This window comes from Pipistrellus hanaki, assembly GCF_964339955.1.
Source record: "Pipistrellus hanaki genome assembly, chromosome: 14".
Classification (NCBI taxonomy): domain Eukaryota; kingdom Metazoa; phylum Chordata; class Mammalia; order Chiroptera; family Vespertilionidae; genus Pipistrellus; species Pipistrellus hanaki.
In genome coordinates, this window is record NC_140516.1 from 46,941,535 (window position 1) to 46,954,394 (window position 12,860).

Sequence of the window (12,860 nt, forward strand, 5' to 3'; positions counted from 1 at the left end):
CTATCTGCCTGGAGGACCAATTGTTTTACCCAGAGAAGCCATGGATTATGTAGACAGTGTCCAAGTGTGGTCCCTGGACCAGAAACATCCACATCACCTGGGATTGCTTGAAATGCAAAACCCCAGGCCTGTCCACAGACCTACTGAATCAGAAACTGGGAGCAGGGCTCAGAAATCCATGTTTTAATAAGCCCTCCACGTGGTTCTGCTGCCTGCTAACGTGTGGGAACCACTTCCCTGGATAACAACTTCCAGGGAAGTATGAAGAAAGCCAACATCCTCACAGTTAAGTCCAAGTCATCAAACAAGCCAGCCTGGTTGATTGCAGTGGGACACAGTAGCTTACCCCTGGTGTCCTCCAGGGCAGATTGGACCATAATAGCATCAATCATGTCAGTGTGATCACAAATACAATGTTTTGGAGAAAGGAGGTCATGCATACAAATATTCATCCTCCCTACTGTTCACCAAACTTGCCCTTGAATACACAGCTCCTGCCAGTTTGGGATAAACATGCCCCTCGGTATGAGTCACCATTAGACCAACACACCATGAAATAGGAAGCTGGGCTGGTTTCTACTGTGGTGTGCCCAGATCAGGCTCAACCACAAAGGGAAGAAATCCTGCACCACTCACCCATCACTGACCCTTCGGCAGGCCTCTGGCTCTCTAGTGCTGCCTCTGGAACACACTCAGCATTTTGACTTGGGCAGACAAGAGCCGAACAATTATCTCAAGACCCGCCTTCACACCCTCCAGGGCTGTGAAAATGATGACAGAGAGCGGCCCCCTCCTCAAAGTGAACCAGGTGCCAAGACCTCCCTCTTGGTAGGGCGAAACTCCCATAGGATATTTTTTCTTCAACCCTTCGGGAAAGTCGGTTTGTTGTTCTTTAAAAGAGGGTCTCTGTGATGCAGCACCCATGGTCTCATCCTTCCTGGTCACCAGACCAGGTCATTGGAGAGGTAAGAGGCAGGGAGGGCCGCCTCCCCAAGTCCGGGAGTAGCTGACAATGAACAGGGCTGGCCCACCTCCAGCTCAGATGCCCACTGTCCTCATGTTTTTACGTTCACTCCTCAACAAAAATTGCTCGCAAGGGTATTGGGCAAATATTAAGTCCATGTGCTCCTTCGCTCAGATTTACTGACACTGTCAGCCTCACATCTAACCATGGAAATGAAGTCTTTCTTTCTGGATAAACATTTTGTAGACATCGATGCCTAAGAGGCAGAGGGAATTTATTATGACTTTTTTTTTTTTTAATGTGAAGAAGTTCTTTCCCTTCACCATGGAAATCCCATCGCCCAGGTAGACCTGCGGAGAAGATAAGCTGGGCGGAACCTACTACCAGTTTGAGTGGCACGTTCATTTATAAAACAGTAAGAGTGATCTACGCCTGGATTTTTTTTCTCCAGTAGAATATGACGATAAAAACTGGAGCTCCTTCCAAAAATGCAAAGCTCACCCTGAGCAGTGGGTAGAAGTCACCACCGATCCAGACAATTTATCCTGAAGCTTGCAGCATCACTGTCTCCTTCAGTCAACAGCTTCCCTTTAGACCTTACTTAGAAATGTCCTCGTCATCCGTGTCCCCTTGAAAAGCTCAGGAAGGTGGACTGGAATGAGCTTTTCACGTCCAAGATGAAGAACCTAGAATATTCCAGGAGCAAGTAGGGGTGGGGCATTGAGCTCAGCCTGGGAAGCAGTGTTGGAAAACTGAATCCAGGAGTGACCACTCTACACTAAAGAGGAAGACTGAACTATGAATAGAGCATAGGAGGAGCGATTACACCGCACAGACAGACCTACTGTTCTCAGACTTCTCCGCGGATGGAAGAGGGTGGGTTTCGCTGGCCTTGGGCGGTGTGCAGGCGCCTGAGTGGGTCGTGTCTGTGTGAGGGGGAGTTTTGGGAGGAATGGAATTGGGGAAGGGGATTCCATTAGAAGCAGTAGCTCTCCGTTCCTCTCCAGGTGGCTTTACAAGACCACAAATAAAGTCCACAGACACTTGAGGAGAGACAGAGTGCTTTCTGAAGCCGCACAGGTGGCTGAGGTGCTGCTTAATTTCCCTGGTGTTTATTTAGGTGCAGGAGTAATTCTAGAAGAATGTGCAGAAGGGCTGGGCCCTGGACAAGCATTATAAGGAAGCAGAATTTGAGTTAGGTCTCTGGAGACTGTATATTTCTCAGGAGGGCCGGATGGGCAGGATGACTGAGGTTAGAGAGGGAAAATATTCACCATGATTATTCAAACAGGAAAAATGGGCGGGGCTGGGGGAAGGGGTAAGGGGCGGTAATAAGTACAATGAGCACAGGTCTGGGAGGCAGGCAGGCCTGGTTAGGACCTCAGCTCTTCTACTTTCTAGCCAAGTGACCTCTGGAGGATCCTTTACGCCTCCTCTTCCTCATTTCTTAATGAGAGGAACACAGCCCACCTTCATGGGCTACAGATCAAAGACACTGTATGTAAAGCTCTCAGCACAGAGGCTGCCACTCAGCATGCAGTCAAGAGCCAGCAGGTTTAAAAACAACATTAAAAATAAAATGACATTGGGTGAGACAGGCATGGGGAGGAGGTCAATTAAGAAGCTGGGGAGATGCCTCAACAATTAGCAGGAAGCCTTGACCTTTACCCTTGTCACTCAGTTAGGTTTTTGAGCTGGAAATATGATGACATCAATGTCCTAAGAGGATTACCTTGGTGCCAGTCTGTAGGACACATTGGAGACACAGTACACCGCTGTTCTCAGAAGCTGCCAAGAAACAAGATTGCCGTGTGTGTGTGTGTGTGTGTGTGTGTGTGTGTGTGTGTGTGTGTATCAGGTGGAAAGTGAACACGTCTTCTTGGAAGGTGGACTGGAATGAGCTTCACTGAGTCCCACTCTACCCTAGGACCATCCAATAGTTATAGGAAGCTTTCCGGAAACAAAACAAACAATGATGACTCTCTCCCTGGCTGCTCAATTCTTACTCTCTCACATGGCTTATAAGCCATAAGCATCCTTATCATTTAAATTAGATGAGTGTTGACATAACTTGATCTTTAGTGTTTGTTTATTCTTATTTTCTCTAACAAAGAGATAATGAACCCCTTTGTGTATATTTCTCACACTTGCACTGGAACACAGGCAGGCTAGACAATGATAGCTTTTAAGTGAGAACAGAGGGCCTCTGGAGTTTAGGTTGATGAGAGTGTATTCAAGGGAGACAGATATTGACTGATAAACCCACACAAATCTCTCCTGCTTCTTTGTTACAGGATCCAGCGAAGACAGGTCGCCCTTGAGCACATCAGAGAAACAACCATTTCATCAAGATTCCCGGATCAATGGGTGTCTGCAACTGGAGGTGAACGGGCGCCTGGTTAGGAGCACAGAACATGACGAGGGTCAACGTATGTCAGCAACTGCCACTCCGCACTGGCCGAGGTGAGATCCGCCAGTGCCAACCCCAAACCTGACAGATCCATGGAAGGTTTACCCAGGAGAGAAAGCAATGGCGAGAAGCAGAGGGAACGAGACCACCTCTAACTGGTGAGCACGCCAGGGTCAGACCCTCAGACGGCCTCCCGTGCTCCCAGGATGGATGTGCCATCCCCTGAGCTTGCTCAGGGGCCATCGAGTCAGCTCCAGGAGGATGGAGCGAGGCTTCCCTGGAGCAAGAGGAAATGGAAAGAGAGCACTGGAAAGATCTCAGAATCGAGAAGACACGGGTTCTAGTCCAGCTCAGAGAATGGCCAACCTGCTCCAGCTGCTTGAGGATCTGCGTAGGGGCAGACGCTAAGTTATACTGTGGGCATTAAAGGTGGGCACAGGTGCTGCCTCTATGAGGTTCATTGCCTGGTGCCGGAGGACTTCCCCACACCTGGTTCACGCAGCCCTGATGCACATGTGCCTTCCCTGGGACACAGGACCTCAGCGTGTCTGAGCAATTCACGTGCCTCCGAACCCCCATTCTGTCACCTTTAGGATGAAAGCCTGTGCTACCTGCTCCCCTGTGTCCTTTCCACTTTAAAAGCTATGACGAGCCTGGCCGGTGTGGTTCAGTGGTTGAGCGTCGAACCAGGAGGTCATGGTTCAACTCCCAGTCAGGGCACATGCCCAGGTTGCGGGCTCAATCCCCAGTGTGGGGTCCCTTCACCTCTGAAGTCAATAAAAAAAAATCAATAAAAAAATAAAAGCTATGATGAAACTCCTTTCTTTCCATGGCAGCTCTTACGTACCTGCCCCCAAACCCCTGCCCTCCTCTGCTATTGGCTGAGATTGGTGTGATCGGAGGGCCGGGAGGCAGCAGCGTGGCCTGGCACAGACCTCGGCATAAAAAAGGAACAGCCTGTAATCAGTGGCTGAGATAATACGAGTATGTGACCTCTCGGTGGCCCGCTCAGCGTTCCAGTCGGAAAGAGGCTCCTGAGGTGTAAAGCAAAAGCGAGTCCAGGCAATCTGGGAGTTGAGAGGTCTGCGATGGCTTCGAGAAAGAGCTGCTATGTGGGGACTGCAGATATACAATGCGTATACCACCCAGTGAGTCTGGCTCCCACCGCCCCATGGGGACACCATGAAAAGTGGGTGTTTGCCATCCTCTTTCCCATCACTCACAAGTGACTCCCATTGGAAAAAAGACACTCAGATCCATTAGCAATAGAGAGGTCAGGACCAGCTCCTTCTAGGTGGGTGAGTGGGAGGTAAAAACGAGGGGCGGGGGAGCCCTGACTCTGTACGAGTCACTCTGAGTTCCTGGAAGCATCCCAGAAAGACAGGGAGGACTGTTAGAAGCACTCTCACATGCACCGAATCGTTCCACTCAACTGCCACACACTCAGAAGACCAAAGCTAAAGCAAGTGGTTGGGAAAGATATGGGGGAGCAAGAGCGATGGAGCAGAACCATGTTTCCTTTGTCCTGAGGTGTCTGCTCTGCTAGTCATCACCATCCTGTTCTTTACCCACCCACCGTTAGTATAATGAACCCGACCCGAGTTTCCAGCTGCAAGGATCGGTTTGAGTTCCTCCTGTTCCCTTCAAAGTCACTCCCGGTAGGGGCTTTCAGAGGACGTGGATAGAGATAAGTCTTTGAAATGGTTCAAGACATCCCTAAAAGAGCAGGCGTCCGTCCCTGTGCATGGAGAAAGATAGGTCCCACACTAAGGAAACGTGGGACAAGACAACCAAGCTTCCTCAGAGCAAAATTAAAGGGTGGATCCTCACATTATAAAATGATATGGGGAAGGCCCCCAAGACATTATGAAGAGGAAAAACTTACGTCTCAGAGCAATGATCACAAAAGAATCCCATTTTTGTACTTCTATCACCTACCATGTATCTATCATCCATCTATCTATCTATCTATCTATCTATCTATCTATCTATCTATATCATCCATGCACCTATCTATCTCCCATTTAGAAAGACACACATATTAACCATCTTTCCTCTAGGAGGAGGCGGAATGGAGGCTGACAGAGCTTTCACTCCTCACTCTCTATTCTCCTGGAGCATTTCACTTTCCCACCAGAAGCTGTATTTATACAGCACTGGATCATTAAAATCAAGCACTGCTGTGTTCTTTGCCCTTTCCTGGATTAACGAATAATTTAAACTGTTTAATTCACTCTGAGAGATTTCCCTTCCATGTCAGGACCACGCCCAGTGCGTAAGAACCGTGCACCTGTGCAGGGCGCCCCGCCCCCTCCCTTCTCTCAGGCTCCTTGGGTGGTGATCCGGCTCTTTGCCACCCAGGGCTGGTACCCACCACATCCTTTCAGACGCCCGGAGGAGCGATCGGGGGATCGGGGACACGGCTGAAATGCCAGGTTGTCAGACAACAGCCCTGAAACCTACAGAACCGCCCGCGGCTCCTTCCAGCGGGTCCCCCACGAGGCTCCCGCGTGTCCCAACCACCTCGAACCCGGGGGCAGGACCCCTCCAAGGCACATCTTAAGGAAGCCGCTGATCTGGGTGGGGAATAAGGCTGGGATGCGGGCAGGACCGCAAGCCTCCAACACAACGCAAGATTCAAAAATGCAATCACAATGCAAACGGGCACGTACCCAGGACCTCAGCTGTGCAAACCCCCCAACCATGCAAGGGAAGGGCTTCAGACGCCGTGGCTACACGCAAGGTTCATGGAAAGCCAGGCTTCACAAGACACACACACACCCTCGCACCAAGAACATGTCTGCCCGGCTTCCCATTGATCAGCGTCCATTAGGTGGCCGAGCCCTGCGGCACCAACTTCTGCAGCCCCGCGCAGCGATCGATTTTTATCGTTACCTTTCTCCTTCACCATGGCAACCCGGTCCCCGGCGCAGCGCAGCGCAGCGCAGCTAGCAGCCCCGGAGAAAGAGGAATGAAGTCCGGCCGTGGGGCGCGCCTGCCCGGGAAGGCTGGCTGGCAGGCAGGCGGGCAGGCAGGCGGGCAGGCGGGCAGGCGGGCAGGCAGACAGGTCCTCCGCTGCAGAGGCTGCGAGGCAGATCGCCGGGCATCCACTCGCCCAGCCCGGGACTTCTTCCTAAAAGCCCGCCCCCAGCGCCGGGGCCGAGCCCGCGCCCGCCCCTGCGATCGCCACCGCGCGGCGCCGCGCCCTGCGCCCTGAGCTCTGCGCCGCCCGCCCGGGGACTCTGCCCTTGGGCCGAGCCACTCGCTCCAGCTGCCACCGCCGCCGCAACAAATGCAAAATTCCACCACCGCCCAGATATCTGGCCGCGGACACCACCTTGCATTTCCCGGCCCCTCCCCAGGGAGGGCTGGCTGTCTGCGAAATGACGGCCAGAAGACAGAAGAGGGGGGCCCGCCGGGGAGGGGGCGGTTCCGATCGGTAAAACCCGTCAATGGTTAGCTGATCCGTTTCCCAGACCTGCTGCTCAGGGCTTTGACAGCTTCTGTCAGACACACTCAATCAATAAAATTAGCCAACGGGTGCGAGTGGCTCCCTTCAAGTTCATGTTCCCCAACTTCTAAGGTCCTGGAGGCTCAATTAGGATGAAAAATAAAGAGAGGCGCTCCATTTGCCCTGTGGGTCCCGCCCCTCCCCGTGGTTTACCTGAATGGGGGCGGGGTGGGGGTGGGGACTGGGACAATGACTGGGAGCCTGGGAAGGGGATCTTTTCAGGATCCAGTTCCGCCTCCAGGATCAAATTCTGTATCCAAGTAAAGTCCCCACGTACCCAGTTAGGGAGGGTTCCGACCCCCACCTTCTCTCCGCTTCATGGGACTTTCCTGGACCAGCTCCTTGGTTGTGAGGGAGGAACCCTAGCTACAAAGTGAGGGGCAGTCACACCGCACACCTCGCCAGCCTGAGCTTGACCCCAGCAGCCTTGGCTTCTAACAAGGCTTTCGGGGTTTCTGACCCACAGGGTCACAGGTCGCTCTCCTGGGAGCAGAGGAGGTGGGGTCCATTCCACCCACTATCTCCCCAACCCACATGGTGTGCTGCGTCCCCACCGCACTCCTATACATCCCGCACGCGGGGCCGGTGTGAAGAGCAAGAGGCGGAAAGACAGGCGCAGCCCCACAGCCGAAGAACAGAGCTTTCCTAACCGGAGCGCACCGCCAGCCGAGCCTGTATTTACTGCAAACATTGTAACTGTTGGGTCTAGGAGCGCCAGGGGGATAGAAAAGATGAAGCCGGCCCACCCCTTCATCTTTGACTCGGGGGGTTGTTCATAGCTGGGCCAGGCCTTCCGTGGGGCTTTCTGATGGTTTGCAGTCGCAGTTCTCAAGCAGCTGTGACATGCCTACCTCTGTGACTCAGGCCTGTGCTATTAATAGCTTGGGTGTCTCAGGAAGAGGGCTAAGTCCACTCCAACCCCTGGTCGCCTTCTCTATGACACATACTTCACCCACTCGACTCCCTGCCTCCGAGGCAGCCCTGTAGGGCCCTGGTTTTCCTAAGTCAGCAGCCAGCTGGAGTGTAAGCACCGAGGAGCCTCGAAGCGGCGTCTCTACCCTCCATTCATAATTGGAGCCAAGCAGGAGAGCAGCAGGACCTCCAGTCCAGAGGGGTGGGCAGGGCGAAGAGTACAGAGGAGACCAGCCCTTTGCCTTCCCCCGTTTCCGTGGCTGAAACAGCACGTGTCTTCTTCTCCACCCTGACCCCTCTCAGAGCCCTGAAGGGGATGCTGACAAGCAAAATGAACCTCCGAGAGAGAGCTCGAATGAGTTTGGTGCTGGGGGCCTAGCTGGTGACTTTATTTGATTATGTTTTTGCTCCATAAATGGATTAGCACCTCATGGAGAAGCTACTCTCCAAGGCCTTCCTGTCATTCAGCTCAAAGCCAAGGGAACAGCATCCCCTCCCCTTTTCCCTCCCTTCCCCCTCCCTCTGTCCCTAATGGAATGTGACAGTAAAATGCCCCAACCCAATCCCACATAAGCGTTCCAGATACTACCAATGCAATTAGTTCCATTTCTCTTTTACTCCGGATGGCCATTATGAGCCCTAAGATTTAAGCTTATTAATGAAATCGGTTCCTTACGACAGTTCTGAACCTACCTGCCTGCCCCTGTGGCTAAACTGCCAGGCCCTCTGGGTTAGAAAGGTGTGGAGCCGGGGCTGGCAGAGTAACAGCTGGTGCCCATTCATCTGCAGAGAAGCCTTTTCTATAGGAAAATACTACAGAGAGGTCGGGAGGTCCCCCCCTCCCGGGTTTTCCAGGGAAAGAATTTTCCTGTGCCGCAGTCAGAGTGAATGAGTCACCAGCATGGAGTTGCTCAATAACAGTCATATGGCTGAAGTCCTACCCCGCCCCCCCAAACAATCCGACACTGCTACTTAGGATAAAAGCACCCACTCTGCACTTTCCAGATAACCAACCAGGATATTACCGAAGTTATTTTTGGAATGTGGGAGAGTAAAACCAAATTGTTTTTGTCTCCTGGCCTGGGGCTGTATAGTTCAGACCTTTCAGAAGAAAGCAGAGAGAGATTTTCTACTTTACAGTGAACGCTGCAGGAAGTGCAACAAAATGCCATCAGGAAAACAATGAGAAATGGACAGCTCCTAAGACGGCGGGGTCTTGTCTTCTTATTTCTAGAAATGATTTCCAAAAAACTTAATCTCATTGTGCTCGGATGAGATAAGACCGCGCGACAGACACTCGGGATTTCATTTGGTGCTTTATTGCCCAAGCTGACTCCCGGCCGCCTTTTCATTCACTCGCAAAATGAAGCAACAACGCTTGTCCACCAGGGACTAGAGGACAGAAACCATTTTGTTGGAGAGAAAAGCCTGGTGAGCACACAGCCAGCCAGTTCTTGGCAGAACTCCAAGAGTGTCATTTCGCCAGAAGCCATGCCAATGGAGAGAAACGCTACCTCCTGCAAACAAGCGACCTGTCCGAGTCCACTTCCTCATTGCTCTCTCTCTTCCACGGAGCCGGGGATTGCCTGCTGCTCATGCACCTGCAGGGCAGGAAGCTCAGTTCCCCGCCATGGCCAAGGACCCCGGGTTTCCAGGTGTCACCCTCCACACCTTTGGACGCATTGGCGAAAGAGTCCTCCATGTTCTCCTGGCAGAATTCAGCTGGAAGCAAACTCAAGAATGAGTTCCTCGTGTTAAGGAAAAAGCCATTGAAACCTGTAAAGAATTTTTGTGAATTTATTTGAACCAAACTGTCGACATATGCCAGGGAAGCAGAACTTCAATGGATTGAGATAATGCTCCAGAGAATGGCGAGTTAGATTTCTATTTATACACTGCAATCAAAGGAGGGACATAGGTGGGTGACATGAAATTCGTTGGTGATGGAGTAAGGAGGCGGGAGAAAGCAAAGCGGTGGGAAACCCCTGGGATTGGATAAAAAGTAAAATGATGGACACGTACTTAGGTGAGAGCAGGAATAATTAACATGATAATGAAGGAATTTGAGGCATCTGTCCTGGCGCCCACCACATTTGGTTGTGCCCCAGGGGCCCCAGAAATAGGGAAGTTACAAGTTACCCACACATCTCATAGATATGTTATCTTAGAGGCAGGAAGGCAAATGGGCTCAGTAAAGAAGATCTAAGTTGATCTTTGTCCAGTGAAATAGAACATGACTACCCACTATAACCTGTTTGTAGTTAGATATTTAATTTTCAAACCATCTTTTGTGGTTATTTTAGGTCTCTGAGTTTGCAAGACTGCCATGCAGGCCTCTCCTGAGCTTGTCAGGTTAGCATGTGGCTCTTTTCCTTCACACTCACTTGCTTTCTATTTCATGTTTATGTCTGTCAACCTCCCTGTGACATTTATGGAGCATCTACTGGATGTCAGGTGCTGGGTTGGCAAGTCTTAGAAGAAGAAGGGAGAAAGCACTGCTCGGGAGCTGCTTACCATCTAGTGGAGAGGATGCACAGACGTACATGTATGTTCTCAAGGACGTGAGGAAGGTGCTGAGACAGAAGAAGGGTGCATAAGGGGCAGGGCAGGCTAAGCCAAGCAGGAGAGGGTCCCAGGAGGACAAGACAAGACAGGGCTGCCAAGTAAGAAAGGGGGAAGCTCATTCCAAGTGGAGGTCATAGAGTGAGAAGACTGGGTCATATTGGTGAGCATGACCAGTTTTTAACAGACTGCTGGCCATGTAACAGATGCCCAGAAAGTGTCCACGCTGATGAGTTTATCTAAATATTTCCCTGGTGAACTGGATAAAATGACAGCCATGCAGTCTCCCACACAGCACTTTATGTAGCACACCGATGGGTTTATGCTTCTCTAGCAATGGTTTCCTGTCCACAGCCAGCGGTGAGCTGCATGAAGGCAAGGATGGTTCATGCCTTTCCGGACTCTCAAGAGCACAGCTTGCAGACATTCAGGGACAGAAATACTCGGGATGCCTAGATTCTCTGGAGATGAAACCTGAGCTGCAGCCAGCTCCCTAAGTGACTACGGACCACTGGCCTGGCACACTGGCCTGCATAAAGGGAGGGAAATGGGCATGAGATTTACAAACATCCTGGCACTCACTGCAATCTCCATGAAAATTTATTGGAAGTGATGGTTCCAAAGTTTCCTACCGTCTGAGAAAAATTCATAAATGTCTGAGCCCTCTTGATCCTACTATTCTCTTGTCCTCAATCGAGAATTCTTAGAATTTTTTCCGTATGAATCTTACAGAACCAGTGTTCAGCAGAGTTCTTTTCCATGAGTTATTAAAGTAGATTTCACGTTTGTATCCAAAACTTTCCCCATAATCTTTCCCAGAAACCACTTCTGAGTAATGGGTTGCAGCTTGAGAAAATTACAAAAATTTTCTAAGGTACATTTAATGTCCCCTATATATAATCCACTAAGGATATAAACTATAGAGCACAAAACTAGCCATTTTCCCACAAGTGTACTGGAACCTGTTAGTTAGAATTCAAAGGATTTTTGATAGTAAAGAGAGTTTCACAGGTTTTAGCCTAATTTCAGATACATGAGAAGTTGAGAAGTACAGAAATAGCTCTGAGTTTTTTTAAAAAAACAAAACCAGTTTATTAGTAGCTTTATCCTTTAGAAATATTTTCCAGGTAGAATACAGTTATTAGGATGGCAAATGATCACTTTCTATAATCTAGAAATGCAGTGCCTTCCCTAACAACATACCATCTCTCTGGTACTTAAATGTCACCAGTGTGCCTAACTGTCCAGCCAAGGATGTGCCCAGCAGGCCAAGATTCTGATGCAATTTGCCCATTTTTTTAAAAAAATATAATATGTCAGTAGATTTTTTATTTTTTAATTTCTTTATTAATTAAGGTATTACATGTATCCTATTCCCCATAACCCCCCAACTCCCCATTCATACCCTTACCCCCCTGTTGTCTGTGTCCATGGGTTAGGCTTATATGCATGCATACAAGTCCTTTTGGTTGATCTCTCCACCTTACACCCACCCTCCCCTAACTTCCCTGAGGTTTGACTTCTGATCGATGCTTTTCTGTCTCTGGATCTGTTTTTGTTCAGTTTATGTTGTTTATTATTTTCCATAAATGAGTGAGATCATGTGATATTTATCTTTCTCTGCCTGGCTTATTTCACTTAGCATAATGCTCTCCAGCTTCATCCATGTTGCTGCAAATGGTAAGAACTCCTTCTTTTTTACTGCAGCGTAGTATTCCTTTGCTCGGATGTACCACAGTTTTTTAATCCACTCATCTGCTGATTATTCGCCTATCTTAAAGGGCCCACTAACTAATGAAGGCTAAGATATCAAGATTGAAGACAGTGGAATGAAGGATATGCACATTTATTTTTTTCAAGAGATTATGGGCTCTTTGAAGGAAGGGACTGTGTGCATTTCTGAAGCACACAGTGATAGGCACAAAGTAGGGATGCAATATCTGAGCGATGCTAAGGAGTGAATGTCACCAGCTTACCACAGTAAGTCCAAACACTAGACAAGTGTTCATTTTTACTCTCAGATAGACTGCTTTGAGAATCTGAATTAAATAAAAAATAAGTTCAGTCTCATATATAAACCAATTAGTGATTGCTCAAAAGTATTTGCTAAGATGCAAACTAACAATTCTTCTGAAGAGAAAGCAAGCTGCAAAGGAACCTAATCAGAGAGTCGTTGTGTGAAGCCCCCTTACTCCCACATTGTCATCCTTTACAGAGTGCTCACTGTGGTCGGCCGCCATGCTAGTCCCTTGACCTTCATCACCTCCTTTAATCCTTATAACAAGTGGATGAGGTCATAACATTACACTTTACACTTAAGGAAAGAGTTAGGTTTGCTAGAATTTAAAGCCACAGGCCCTCCTTTGACTTGGTTGGGCCTTCCCTTTCACTGAGGTCATGAAAGAGCCTCCCCCCCCACCCACCCACACACACACACTTTTTGAGTCAAGATACACTCAATGCATTGATTCCTTTGGCATGTCCAAAGGACCTGGCACACT

At 49.6% G+C, this 12,860-nt stretch overlaps 1 protein-coding gene across 6 annotated transcripts in view; it reads right to left on the bottom strand.

Annotated features, from left to right (window-relative positions):
• Positions 1-12,860, bottom strand: part of ABLIM1 (actin binding LIM protein 1) — a 217,133-nt gene that overhangs the window by 120,116 nt on the left and 84,157 nt on the right. For 3 of the 6 annotated variants that reach the window (XM_084903599.1, XM_084903597.1, XM_084903594.1), the window contains exon 1: positions 6,270-6,477. The exons of 2 other annotated variants lie outside the window; for them this stretch is intronic. In XM_084903599.1, coding sequence (XP_084759725.1) covers positions 6,270-6,285 — 16 coding nt within the window. In that variant the 5' untranslated portion in view covers positions 6,286-6,477. Of the gene's footprint in view, positions 1-6,269; positions 6,563-12,860 lie in introns of those variants that run through there. One more of the 6 variants, XM_084903595.1, reaches the window with a different exon arrangement.